The following is a 15294-nucleotide window of genomic DNA, read 5'->3' on the forward strand; positions in this document are numbered from 1 at the left end:
CCAAATCGGATTCTAAGGCATCTTTCTGCTCCTCGTGTAATGCAAGAACGGTCAATGGCACTGTTTCCATGACAACAATATAAGTGGAATAATATTCCTAAAATTGACGAATAGAATTAATCTAGAAACGATTAAAAAACATGAGTATATTCTATCAACATTTTTATTCATAAAATCATTACTTGATATTTCATAAGGGTAAAGACAAAAATATAGATCAAACAATAATTTTATTGCAAGCTACCGACAAGGAATCACCAAGAGCTACATTCCTGGATCAGGAAACTTAAGCTGAAAGTTTAAAGGAGAAAGTAATGAAATAAATTTTGTCAAGAGATAATTGAGAATAATTGTAATGTATTAATCCTGTCAAAATCGGAATAATATCGAACGAAATTCAACAAATCCTCCTTTAATACATTTATAACTACATTCTGTAATAAATCGACAACAAAATTGGATCTCTACTGTGTATAGCGAACATTGTTGATGAATTTATGTACGGAGACAATGAATAAATTGCTCTTGGGTATCATTTTCATGTAAAAGATTCATGTTTTTATACATGAATAATAGAATATCAATTTTCATTATACATAAATTTAGAAAATTGCTTTACTGCACATAAATTTAAAGGTTCATATTTATTATACCTAAATAATTTAGAATATTAATATTCATTATACAGTACACTCATTTAGAAGATTGTTTTATTGCACTTAAATTTAGAAGATTCAATTTTGTTACACGTAAATAATTTAGAATATTAATATTCATTATACAGTACACTCATTTAGAAGATTGTTTTATTGCACTTAAATTTAGAAGATTCAATTTTGTTACACGTAAATAATATAGAAGATTAATTTTCATTGTATATAAATTTAGAAAGTTATTTATTTCACATACATTTAGAAGGTACATTTTTCATTTTTATTATCCATAAAAAATTTAGAATATTAATTTTCATTATAATATATAAATTAAGAAATTCGTTTTATTGCAGATAAATTTAGAGGGTTCAATGTTATTATACAGAAATAATTTAGAAAACTAATTTTCACTATATATGACTTAGAATGTTGTTTTATTTCACATAAATTTAAAAGGTACATTTTTCACTTTTATTACACGCAAATAATTTAAAACATTAATTTTCTATTATATATCAATTTATAAAATTGCTTCGTTGCACATAAATTTAGAAGATTCACTTTTATTATACGTAAATAATCATTTTGAAGATTAATTTTCACTATAGGCTACATGAATTTAAAATATTCTTTTACTGGACATAAATGTAGAAGGTTCATTTTTATTATATTACGTAAATAATTTAGAAGATTAAGTTTCATTATACGTAAATTTTAAAAATACTTTTATTGCACATAAATTTAGAAGGCCCATTTTTATTATAGATAAATAATTTTGAAGAATAATTTTCATTATATATAAATCTAGAAGGTTGTTTTATTGTACGTAAATTTAAAAGGTTCATTTTTATTGTACGTAAATAACCTAGAAGAGAAATTTTCATTATATATAAATCTAGAAGGTTGCTGTATTGCACATAAATTTAAAAGGTTTATTTTTATTGTACGTAAATGATGTAGAAGATTAATTTTCATTATACATAAATTTAGAAGACTGTTTTATTGCACATAAATTTGAAAGGTTTATTTTTATTATATATAAATAATTTAGAATAATAATTTTCATTATATATAAATTTAGAAGGTCGTTTTATTGAACATAAATTTAGAAGGTTCATTTTTATTATACGTAAATAATCTAGAAGAGAAGTTGTGATTATAATATATAAATCTAGAGGGTTGTTGTTTTGCACGCAAATTTAAAAGGTTCATTTTTATTGTACGTCAATGATGTAGAAGATTAATTTTCATTATACATAAATTTAGAAGACTTTTATTGCTCATAAATTTTGAAGGTTTATTTTTATTATACGTAAATAATTTAGAAGATTAATTGTCATTATACATAAATTGTTTTATTGCACTTAAGTTTAGAAAGTTCAATTTTATTATACGAAAATAATTTAGAAAATTTATAAAATTGTTTTATTGCACATGAATTTAGAAGGTTCATTTTTATTAAACCTAAATAATTAAAAAAATTAGTTTTCATTATACATAAATTTAGATTCTTTTTATTACACATAAATTTAGAAGATTTATTTTTATTATACGTAAGTTTAGAAAAAAGATTTAAGTATCATGAAAATGTATTTCATAAATATTTGTGTGCAATAAAAGTAATCTTATAAACTTAATTATTATAAATATGTATCTCCTGAAATAATATATAGTAAAAATAATCCTCTAAATATGTATCATGTAATAGCAAATCAATGATGTATTTATAGAAATCAACATGTCTTTCCAAGCGTGTTGTGTATATTTAATATATTATTATTATTATTATTATTATTATTATTATTATTATTATTATCATCGTTACAATTGTTTACAGTACTACCAATACTGTAATAGCACTGTTTATGTCACGAACTTGTAATGGCAGCGAATGGTAGCAGGCATCTTGAAAATAGCAGTCACCGTTTACATTGAATTTGTTCAGCTTTAATGCAACAGGATACGAAGCATGAAATCACTGACAGATCGGGATCAATTACCCAATTAAACATTGAGTAATCGATGTGCAGCAATAACAAATACTGACGCAATTACCTGTCACAATAGAAAGCTCATGTAATGAAGGCAACGCCCCAATTTGCAAAATCCTCCCTTCATAAGGAATTTAAATTGCAACATAGTTTATCTCTTGTTTATTGGACCAAGTTCACCCATGTAGAGAAACGCTATGACCGCGCGTTTGAATCTCGTAAATAGGATGGATATTGGTTGTCAACTATATGTCCTGTGTTCTCTTTTGTGGGTATCCTGCGTAATGCTTACCCCACATTAAGGAAGACCTGTTATATGTTCGTGTTATGGTGGGTTTAAACAGGAAGGCACGAGAGGTAAAAACCTATATAAGTAGACTTAATATGTGACATATAATTTTTATATTATTATTATTATTATTATTATTATTATTTACTTACTTACTGGCTTTTAAGGAACCCGGAGGTTCAATACCGCCCTCACATAAGCCCGCCATTGGTCCCTATCCTGAGCAAGATTAATCCAGTCCCTACCTTCATATCCCATCTCCCTCAAATCAATTTTAATATTATGCTCCCATCTACGTTTCGGCCTCCCCAAAGATCTTATTCTCTCCGGACTTCCAACTAACACTCTATATGCATTTCTGGATTCGCCCATACATGCTACATGTCCTGCCCATCTCAAACGTCTAGATTTAATGTTCCTAATTATGTCAGGTGAAGAATACAATCCGTGCAGTTCTGTGTCGTGTAACTTTCTCCATTCTCCTGTAACTTCATCCCTCTTAGCCTCAAATATTTTCCTAAGCATCTTATTCTCAAACATCCTTAACCTATGTCCCTCTCTCAAAGTGAGAGTCCAAGTTTCATAATCATACAAAACAACCGGTAATATAACTGTTTTATAAATTCTAACTTTCAGATTTTTTGACAGCAGACTGGATGATAAAAGCTTCTCAACCGAATAATAACAGGCATTTCCCATATTTATTCTGTGTTTAATTTTCTCCCGAGTATCATTTATATTTGTAACTGTTGCTCCCAGGTATTTGAATTTTTCCACCTCTTCAAAGGATAAATTTCCAATTTTTTTATTTCCATTTCGTACAATATTCTTTGTCTGACAGAAACGTAGGGGAGAGTCGGGTAGTATCGGACATCGGGTAATATCGGAGAGTGAGTTTCTTTCATCTACCACACGATGACAGTACCTCATTGACATGGTTACGTTTCTGTGATGTTGCATAGAGAAACGTAATCATGTCACTCAGGTACTACCATATGGTGGTAGATGAAAGAAACGCACTGTCCGATACTACCCGATGTCCGATACTACCCGACTCTCCCCTACCTATACGGACTCTGCTGTATGTTTCACTGACACACATTTTAATTAATCGAACTAGTTTCTTGGGAATACCAAATTCAATAAGAATATCATATAAAACTTCTCTCTTAACCGAGTCATATGCCTTTTTGAAATCTATGAATAACTGATGTACTGTACCCTTATACTCCCATTTTTTCTCCATTATCTGTCGAATATAAAATATCTGATCAATTGTCGATCTGTTACGGCTAAAACCACACTGATGATCCCCAATAATTTCATCTACATATGGAGTTAATCTTCTCAAAATAATATTGGACAAAATTTTGTACGAGGTCAACAAAAGTGATATTCCTCGAAAGTTACTATAGTTAGTCTTGTCCCCCTTGTTAAAAATAGGTACGATTGTGGACTCCTTCCATTGTTCTGGTACAATTTCCTTTTCCCAAATAGCAAGTACAAGTTTATAAATTTCGCTATATAATGCACTTCCACCCTCTTGTATTAATTCTGCTCGAATTTGATCGACACGTGGAGACTTACAATTTTTCAGATTTTCTATCGCAATTTCGACTTCAGAAAGTGTGGGTTCGGGTATAAATGGCCCAGCAGTTTTTATTATTATTATTATTATTATTATTATTATTATCATTATTATTATTATTATTATTATTATTATTATTATTATTATTATTACTATTATTATTAAAGGGTAGGAACCAAACTTTCTGTGCGCTGGTTCCCTTTGTAGATGTTGAAGGCAAACTGTAACTCCTATAGGCCCTAATTCTGAAGTTTGGCCCTGGAGGGAGTTCTTTGTAACTGACGCAATTGATATCTTTCTCCTTCCTTGTCATTCTCCGTGATGGCGTTGACACATATCTCCCAAACGCTTGATGTTGTGACATATGTGACAAGGTAAAAAAAAAAGTCAGAAAGCTCGTACCAAAATGTATACCCGAACAAAAGAGTCCATCCAAAGGAACCACAAAAATCGTTCAGGGGAAAACGACTTCAACAAACGTCTAGAATAGGTATAAAGACAGTTACATTATCTACATAGAACTGTCCAAAACGATAGCAGAATTAAATCACTTGGAAGAAAAATAGCTATAGCAACTGTCTAGAGCTTCTAATAATATAATTTTGAAGGAAAACAAATATACTATTTTACACGCAAATTACTTCTAAAGATGATTATGGATGACACAATATCTATATATAGGAATATTACTGAAGTTAACACCATTATAATTTTATAATGTAAATAATAACAATAGATAAATCCTTAATAAAATATTTAAAAAACATTCGGCGTTCAATTCATGTGAAAACGACAATAAAATAAATACGAAATAATCTCAAATCAAATAACGATACTTCTTTCAATAAAAGAGAATATGTTTCTGCGTTTAACCGTTCATTAGTTTTCGGCTGTAAGTCGAAGGTCAATTAATTTAAAAACAAGTGTACTCCAATATTTACTATGAAATTTGTGTTATAATGACTACAACCAATTGTTCGACATGTGATTAATTTGACAACTATATTACAATAATTACCAGTCGTTAAGTAAGCGAAAATAAATAAAATTAAACACCATCCATTCAAATATTTTCTGATAAATTCATTTGAAAACAACTTATTATAATACAAAATTTGTTCTTCAATTTGTAGGAATCAAACTGCAATGGAATAATATCTTGTCATTTGGTATAAAACCAACTGCATTTTTCTCTGTTTTAAACATTATTACAACAGCACATACTCTTTTGATCAAGAAAAAAAAACTAAACGAAATCATCACCACCCAAATCATGTTGTAATAATCATAATGAAAGCATTATCATTTAATACTTGGAAAAATAATTCCAGTGAATTATTCTATTTTGAAAGAAATAATCCGTGTTCACTTAAATTGAAACAATTCTATAAAAACATTCTCCTTTCAACTAATTTGTATACTATTATGTAATATTAACAGTACAATATTCATTTCAAAATTGTTATAATCGAATAATAGACGTCCAAAGAATGGGGAAACATCCATAATGTAATATCCCTCCTTCAGATCGTGAGAAAAACTGCAACGAAATATTAATCACCGAGTTCACAGGAAAACAATCGCTTAACGTTTAATTTGTGTTACAGAAAATTATATTATTTATATAATGCAATATTCTATGTTAATTTCAATATAATCTGCGTTCTTGAATTACTTGAAAACAATTAGGCTACAACTGAAAATTTTTTGCTTGTTTCGCCTTAGAAATGAGAGAAATATACGAAAACCGTCGTTTATTTCAGTTTAAAAGTGCATTACTATATTTCGACTTTCGGATAATGTGAAAACAACTATAGCCTACAATGTGATGTTCAATTAATGTGAGAACAGCTATAATGTGATGCTCAATTTATGTGAGAATAGCAATAATGTGGTAATCAATTAATGTGAGAGCGGCTATAACGTGATATTCAATTAATGTGAGAACAGATATAGGGCCTATCGCGTTCAAATAATGTGATACAGACTGTAGTGCAACATTCAATTCATAAGCAAATATCTGAAATCTCGAGAAGTGCAATTAAAAATAATTCTGGCTGATTTGAGTTTGTAAGGTTGGTACTCACCACCACGAGGAGCATATATGTTGAGGTAGAGGCAGTCCTCGCTCTGGTTGACCAGTAGGGGCAGCAGCTTCTCCAGGTAGAGCAGTCTGCCTCGCGGCAGTTCCAGGAGCGCCTCGGTTCGATTCCCGATGTCGGGCGCCCTCTGGGGGCACACGGGGGAGAAGGAGTCTGCGAGCCGGGTGTTGCGCCACATGGAGGGTGTCACGGGGGGCATGTAGCGGAGCGACCCCACCGGGGGCGTGGCGTATGGCACCCCCAGGAAGGCCTCGACCGGGGGGTGGTTGTGCTGCAGGATGACGCCCCGCAGGGGCCCGTACTTGGTGCGGACCACGCGCGTGCTGTACTTGTGCACGAGCAGCGAGCCCGGGCCCTGGGCGCCAGCGAACACGCCGAAGAGCACGAGGAAGGCGATCAAGACGCCATCTTCACGCGGCTGCATGGCTAGTCGCTGCAACCCATCGCGGCCTCGGCCTCACCGCCATGCCGGCGGCTCCAGCTCAGCGCGCGGCATGTCCGGCGGCCCCCGCTACCATGACGACGGCTGCACCGCACTCAGGCCATCTGCAAGATCAATTAATGCGAGAACAGCTATAATGTGATGTTCAATTAATGTGAGAACAGCTATAACGTGATGTTCAATTAATGTGAGAATAGCAATAATGTGGTAATAAATTAATATGAGAACAGCTATAAAGTGATGTTCAATTAATGTGAGAACAGCTATAATGTGATGTTCAATTAATGCGAGAACAGCTATAACGTGGTATACAATTAATGTGAGAACAGCTATAATGTGATGTGCAATTAATGTGAGAACAGCTATAATGTGATGTTCAATTACTGCGAGAACAGCTATAATGTGATGTTCAATTAATGTGAGAACAGCTATAATGTGATGTTCAATTAATGTGAGAACAGCTATAATGTGATGTTCAATTAATGTGAGAATAGCAATAATGTGGTAATCAATTAATATGAGAACAGCTATAATATGATGTTCAATTTATGTGAGAAAAGCAATAATGTGGTAATCAATTAATGTGAGAACAGCTATAACGTTGTATTCAAAACTCCATGTTCAATTAATGCGAGAAGAACTATAATGTGATGTTTAATTTATGCGAAAATAGCAATAATGTGGTAATCAATTAACGTGAGAACAGCTATAATATGATGTTCAATTCATGTGAAGACAGCTATAATGTGATTTTCAATTAATGTGAGAACAGCTATAATGTGATGTTCAATTTATGCGAGAATAGCAATAATGTGGTAATCAATTAATGTGAGAACAGCTATAACGTGGTATTGAAAACTTCATGTTCAATTAATGCGAGAACAGCTGTAATGTGATGTTCAATTTATGCGAGAATAGCAATAATGTGGTAATCAATTAATGTGAGAGCGGCTATAACGTCGTGTACGATTAATGTGAGAACAGATATAATGTGATAATCAATTAATGTGGGAACAGCTATAATGTGATGTTCAATTTATGCAACAATAGCAATAATGTGGTAATCAATTAATATGAAAACAGCTATAATATGATGTTCAATTTATGTGAGAATAGCAATAATGTGGTAATCAATTCATGTGACAACAGCTAGAACGTGGTATTCAATTAATGTCGGAACAAGTATAATGTGATAATTAATGTTAAAACAGCTATAATGTGATAATTAATTAGTATAAGAACAGTTATATGAAGTTAGTTGTGAGAAGAGCTATAATGTGATATTCAATTAATGTGAGAGCGGCTATAATGCGATGTTCAATTTATAAGAGAATAGCAATAATATGGTCATCAGTTAATTTGAGAACAGCTATAACGTTGTGTTTAATTAATGTGAAAACAGCTATAATGTGATATTCAATTAATGCGAGAGTAGCTATAATGTGATAATTAATTAATATAAGAACAGTTATAATGTGATTCAATTAATGTGAAAACAGCTATAATGTGGTATTCAATTAATGTGAGGACAGCTACAATGTGATAATCAATTCATATAAGAACAGCTAGTTGTGAGAAGAGCTATAAAGTGATGTTCAATTAATGTGAGAGCGACTATAATGTGATGATCAATTTATTTAAGAACAGTAATAACGAGTATTTAGTTAATGTGAGAACAACTATTTATACAATAAACAATCAATCCGGAAAACTAAAAACACATAATTGAATTGATGTGAGAACAACAGCAATACATCATCCAATCCATCTTTGTAACCATAATGCAATATTCAATTAATGTGAGAATAATTGTAACACAATATTCAATCCATGTGAAAACTATAATGCAGTTATCAACTGATGTGAAAACAACTGTAATACAATATTCGTTTCATGTGAAATCCATTCAAGAAAAGGACGGTGGGACAAACACAATGTAGAGAAAATTGTAAGACGCCTATAAAATGGTGAAAAGAATTACTCTATGACGACTGATGGTTTGTTTAATAAATTAATATACACCCTAGATGGAACATATACAGGTTCGAAAGTAGACAAATAGAACGGGTGGGTGAATGGATGGATGGATGGATATATAGATGGTCTGACGGATGGATTGATGAATGGATTATAGATGGACGTCTGAATGGATCAACAGATAAACAAGGTAGAATCTAGGACAGGGGATAGGTGGAAGCCTGTATAACTTTATTATGTTAATTGAATAAAATTAATTCACCCGCTAAACAGGGCAGGTTAGCTCCTCTGTACAGGGACCAGAGATAATTATACATGTCAAACATTGACACAGGTCATTATATAGCGACCTGCATGTACACATATGTCTGCAGTGAAACTGGCGTGCATTAACTATATTACACACTACTAACATGTCAGACATCAGGGTTCAAGGCCAGGGTGCTAAATTTGTGGTAATAGCTACATACCCATAGAACAACCTTAACTTACAGTATCAGGGAATGATGTATAGGAAATATAATAATTTTAGTACTAGTCTGTCTGTGTACAGCGATTTCTACTAAACTATTGGACGGATTTTGTTCATATTCAGTATCTACGAGTCAATTTATCAGGGAATGATGTACATGAAATATAATAATTTTAGTACTAGTCTGTCTGTGTACAGCGATTTCTAATAAACTATTGGACGGATTTTGTTCATATTCAGTATCTACGAGTCAATTTATCAGGGAATGATGTACATGAAATATAATAATTTTAGTACTAGTCTGTCTGTGTACAGCGATTTCTACTAAACTATTGGACGGATTTTGTTCATATTCAGTATCTACGAGTCAATTTATCAGGGAATGATGTACATGAAATATAATAATTTTAGTACTAGTCTGTCTGTGTACAGCGATTTCTACTAAACTATTGGACGGATTTTGTTCATATTCAGTATCTACGAGTCAATTTATCAGGGAATGATGTACATGAAATATAATAATTTTAGTACTAGTCTGTCTGTGTACAGCGATTTCTACTGAACTATTGGACGGATTTTGTTCATATTCAGTATCTACGAGTCAATTTATCAGGGAATGATGTACATGAAATATAATAATTTTAGTACTAGTCTGTCTGTGTACAGCGATTTCTACTGAACTATTGGACGGATTTTGTTCATATTCAGTATCTACGAGTCAATTTATCAGGGAATGATGTACATGAAATATAATAATTTTAGTACTAGTCTGTCTGTGTACAGTGATTTCTACTAAACTATTGGACGGATTTTGTTCATATTCAGTATCTACGTTGTCTCTAAATGGAATGGTGTACATGAAATATAATAATTTTAGTACTAGTCTGTCTGTGTACAGTGATTTCTACTAAACTATTGGACGGATTTTGTTCATATTCAGTATCTACGTTGTCTCTAAATGGAATGGTGTACATGAAATATAATAATTTTAGTACTAGTCTGTCTGTGTACAGTGATTTCTACTAAACTATTGGACGGATTTTGTTCATATTCAGTATCTACGAGTCAATTTATCAGGGAATGATGTACATGAAATATAATAATTTTAGTACTAGTCTGTCTGTGTACAGTGATTTCTACTAAACTATTGGACGGATTTTGTTCATATTCAGTATCTACGAGTCAATTTATCAGGGAATGATGTACATGAAATATAATAATTTTAGTACTAGTCTGTCTGTGTACAGTGATTTCTACTAAACTATTGGACGGATTTTGTTCATATTCAGTATCTACGAGTCAATTTATCAGGGAATGATGTACATGAAATATAATAATTTTAGTACTAGTCTGTCTGTGTACAGCGATTTCTACTAAACTATTGGACGGATTTTGTTCATATTCAGTATCTACGAGTCAATTTATCAGGGAATGATGTACATGAAATATAATAATTTTAGTACTAGTCTGTCTGTGTACAGCGATTTCTACTAAACTATTGGACGGATTTTGTTCATATTCAGTATCTACGAGTCAATTTATCAGGGAATGATGTACATGAAATATAATAATTTTAGTACTAGTCTGTCTGTGTACAGCGATTTCTACTGAACTATTGGACGGATTTTGTTCATATTCAGTATCTACGAGTCAATTTATCAGGGAATGATGTACATGAAATATAATAATTTTAGTACTAGTCTGTCTGTGTACAGTGATTTCTACTAAACTATTGGACGGATTTTGTTCATATTCAGTATCTACGTTGTCTCTAAATGGAATGGTGTACATGAAATATAATAATTTTAGTACTAGTCTGTCTGTGTACAGTGATTTCTACTAAACTATTGGACGGATTTTGTTCATATTCAGTATCTACGTTGTCTCTAAATGGAATGGTGTACATGAAATATAATAATTTTAGTACTAGTCTGTCTGTGTACAGTGATTTCTACTAAACTATTGGACGGATTTTGTTCATATTCAGTATCTACGAGTCAATTTATCAGGGAATGATGTACATGAAATATAATAATTTTAGTACTAGTCTGTCTGTGTACAGTGATTTCTACTAAACTATTGGACGGATTTTGTTCATATTCAGTATCTACGAGTCAATTTATCAGGGAATGATGTACATGAAATATAATAATTTTAGTACTAGTCTGTCTGTGTACAGCGATTTCTACTAAACTATTGGACGGATTTTGTTCATATTCAGTATCTACGAGTCAATTTATCAGGGAATGATGTACATGAAATATAATAATTTTAGTACTAGTCTGTCTGTGTACAGCGATTTCTACTAAACTATTGGACGGATTTTGTTCATATTCAGTATCTACGAGTCAATTTATCAGGGAATGATGTACATGAAATATAATAATTTTAGTACTAGTCTGTCTGTGTACAGCGATTTCTACTAAACTATTGGACGGATTTTGTTCATATTCAGTATCTACGAGTCAATTTATCAGGGAATGATGTACATGAAATATAATAATTTTAGTACTAGTCTGTCTGTGTACAGCGATTTCTACTAAACTATTGGACGGATTTTGTTCATATTCAGTATCTACGAGTCAATTTATCAGGGAATGATGTACTTGAAATATAATAATTTTAGTACTAGTCTGTCTGTGTACGGCGATTTCTACTAAACTATTGGACGGATTTTGTTCATAATCAGTATCTACGTTGTCTCTAAATGGAATGGTGTACATAAAATATAATAATTTTAGTACTAGTCTGTCTGTGTACAGTGATTTCTACTAAACTATTGGACGGATTTTGTTCATATTCAGTATCTACGAGTCAATTTATCAGGGAATGATGTACATGAAATATAATAATTTTAGTACTAGTCTGTCTGTGTACAGCGATTTCTACTAAACTATTGGACGGATTTTGTTCATATTCAGTATCTAAGAGTCAATTTATCAGGGAATGATGTACATGAAATATAATAATTTTAGTACTAGTCTGTCTGTGTACAGTGATTTCTACTAAACTATTGGACGGATTTTGTTCATATTCAGTATCTACTAGTCAATTTATCAGGAAATGATGTACTTGAAATATAATAATTTTAGTACTAGTCTGTCTGTGTACGGCGATTTCTACTAAACTATTGGACGGATTTTGTTCATAATCAGTATCTACGTTGTCTCTAAATGGAATGGTGTACATAAAATATAATAATTTTAGTACTAGTCTGTCTGTGTACAGCGATTTCTACTAAACTATTGGACGGATTTTGTTCATATTCAGTATCTACGAGTCAATTTATCAGGGAATGATGTACATGAAATATAATAATTTTAGTACTAGTCTGTCTGTGTACGGCGATTTCTACTAAACTATTGGACGGATTTTGTTCATATTCAGTATCTACGTTGTCTCTAAATGGAATGGTGTACATAAAATATAATAATTTTAATATTAGTCAGCATATGTTCGGTGGCATTATTTTCCTTCTGTGTTAAAATACGAAAAAAAAAAAAACTCCATTCTTCACCTGGGATTGATCCCGAGGTCTTCTAGGCCGCAGTCTATTGTTCCACGCGCAGGAAACTCTGTTTCATTTTTGTGCATAACACAAATAGTATAGCGGAACGCAAAATAAATGAGGTCTACTTGCACATGTTTATGGAAGCTATAACCTGTAATTTTAAAGTTATAGCCATAAAATTTTCGAACCCGCCTCGATTGCTCGGCGTCTTGTGCCATTTAGTGCAGTGTTGCATACATATTTCCCCTTTTTATTCTTCTGCTTGCAGTTTAGGGCACCATAAAAAGCAAAGTTACTGTAGCGACTGCAAACCTGTGACTTACAAAGTTTACCTGCCATTTTCGGTCGTCCTGGCAACCTTTCAGGGAAATCCCGCTGAGAGCATCCTTCATGTGCTGTTTGGGGGGTCATCTGCCGTGTGTGAACGTTTTCATCAAAGGGGCTGTGCTACCGTTTAAGTGATTTCGTTGCCTGGTTACGGAAAAAGATACAAGACTTTTATGAGTATATCACCCGCTTCTCTGTGTGTTTTTCCCCCGAAGATTATATGTAAATATTATGTTTACGTCCCTTTGAAACGATTTTCTTTCAGGAATACATCTTGTTTACAGAAATGTGTCAATCGTATACATATTTAAGGTATTAAATAAACACATATCTTTCTTCCTGTTATTATCCATTTTTTTCTATTCTCCTTCATTTCTTCCATTATTCTGAGTCAAAGCTTTTTATTTTGTTCCTTTTTTCTCTTTCCTTTCAGTTTCCTGTATTTTAATATTCAACTTTCTACTTTTACTTATTTTTCTCTTTTCTTCTTAGTTTCTATTTTTCTTGTAACACAGTATTTATTTTAATATATATCTTGATTACACAACTTTTAACACTATATCACTCCGGAATATGTATTATACAGGGTTAGTTAAAAGTCTCGCACTACCTAAATAACTTTTGAAGCATACAGTTCAGTGACATGAAACTTGGTATGTGAGGATAACCGTATACTAAGAACTCAATAATGGTATTACAGAGTTTTTTCTACTTCCGGTTTAACCGGAAGTAACTCCAACTTTCTTATTTTAAATGGAACACCCAATATATTTTTTTTATTTTTGAATAGTGTTCATAATAGCTTTTCAAAAAGTACTCTCTTTATTTTATTAACTCTGGATATTTCTTCTCAATTAATAATAATTGTTATTTATGTCAATATTTTCCTATTTCTCTTTTCTTGTTTATAATTTAATTTTCGTAATCTATACTTTTCTTGTATTACAATTTCTTTTTGCTCTATTTAATCCGCAGTGCATCTTCCTGTATTTTGTGACAGAACTCAACAGAGTTGTATAGATTGATTTTGTTATCAATTTCCACATGAAAAAAAATTATCGAATTTATCCCAGAAACGCGTCCTTTCTTGTTCACAATTTTGGGTTCTTTCTGTAATTCCTAAATTTCGATTTTCGTAAATATTAAAATAACATTAGAAATGACTACAATACATATTAGCTATTTATGTGGATTGGTGAAATATAATTGGATATATCCACTTCAACTGTACTTTATATATGAAACCAGTTTTCTATTTTTTTTATTATTGTCGACTCTTTTTTTTCTTTTTATCACGTCCTCAAAACGATAGTGCATCAATTTATTTATTTCCATCTTAACTTATTTGATTCATGTAATTTTACGTCGTTTGAATAACAGTTGAAGAAAGTTATCCTTCTGTAAAACTTGAAAAATACTTAGCTACAATCCTTCTCTGACGTCATTAAAACATTACACAGTTACGTGGATTAAGGCCCAAAAATAAATTACACTACATCATCAACAGAAAAACGTGTTACTCTAGGCCAGATTCGAACAAAGAACCATGCCTTACATATAATCACATAAGTTTCCTTCGCTCCTTCACTAAATCTCTACAAAAGTCCGTCTTACTTCATTTTTTTTATAATTTTTCTCCCTTCGTCTGTTTTTCCTGCCTCCCTGCTCGCTAATGTTGTTGACCTGGCCACTTAGTCACGTACACGAAGGCCTGCGTACCAGATTTTCTGCTTGTCTTGCTGCCGACCGATTCTTTCGACTACTGCAGATTTCATCTGCGGGCACAACTCCTTCGAAATGGGGAATGAATGTGCCAGGAATCGATGCGGATACTCGTAAGTTAATTTAGGCAGCAATGTCTGTCTATTTAATATTTATTTTTTGGAGCCCTGTTCCGCTGCAGGCGTTATAAATGTCTCGCATAACAGGCGAACGTCTCCTA

General features: G+C 32.1%; 1 protein-coding gene across 1 annotated transcript in view; it reads right to left on the reverse strand.

Moving 5' to 3' along the window:
- The window catches only part of LOC138704372 (neuroligin-4, Y-linked-like), a 1066533-nt gene that overhangs the window by 447791 nt on the left and 603448 nt on the right, over positions 1–15294 (reverse strand). Inside the window, exon 3 of the mRNA XM_069832203.1 lies at positions 6609–7169. Within this exon, the coding sequence (XP_069688304.1) occupies positions 6609–7047 (439 nt within the window). The 5' untranslated portion in view covers positions 7048–7169. The remainder of the gene's footprint in view (positions 1–6608; positions 7170–15294) is intronic.

This window comes from Periplaneta americana, chromosome 8, assembly GCF_040183065.1.
Source record: "Periplaneta americana isolate PAMFEO1 chromosome 8, P.americana_PAMFEO1_priV1, whole genome shotgun sequence".
NCBI lineage: Eukaryota > Metazoa > Arthropoda > Insecta > Blattodea > Blattidae > Periplaneta > Periplaneta americana.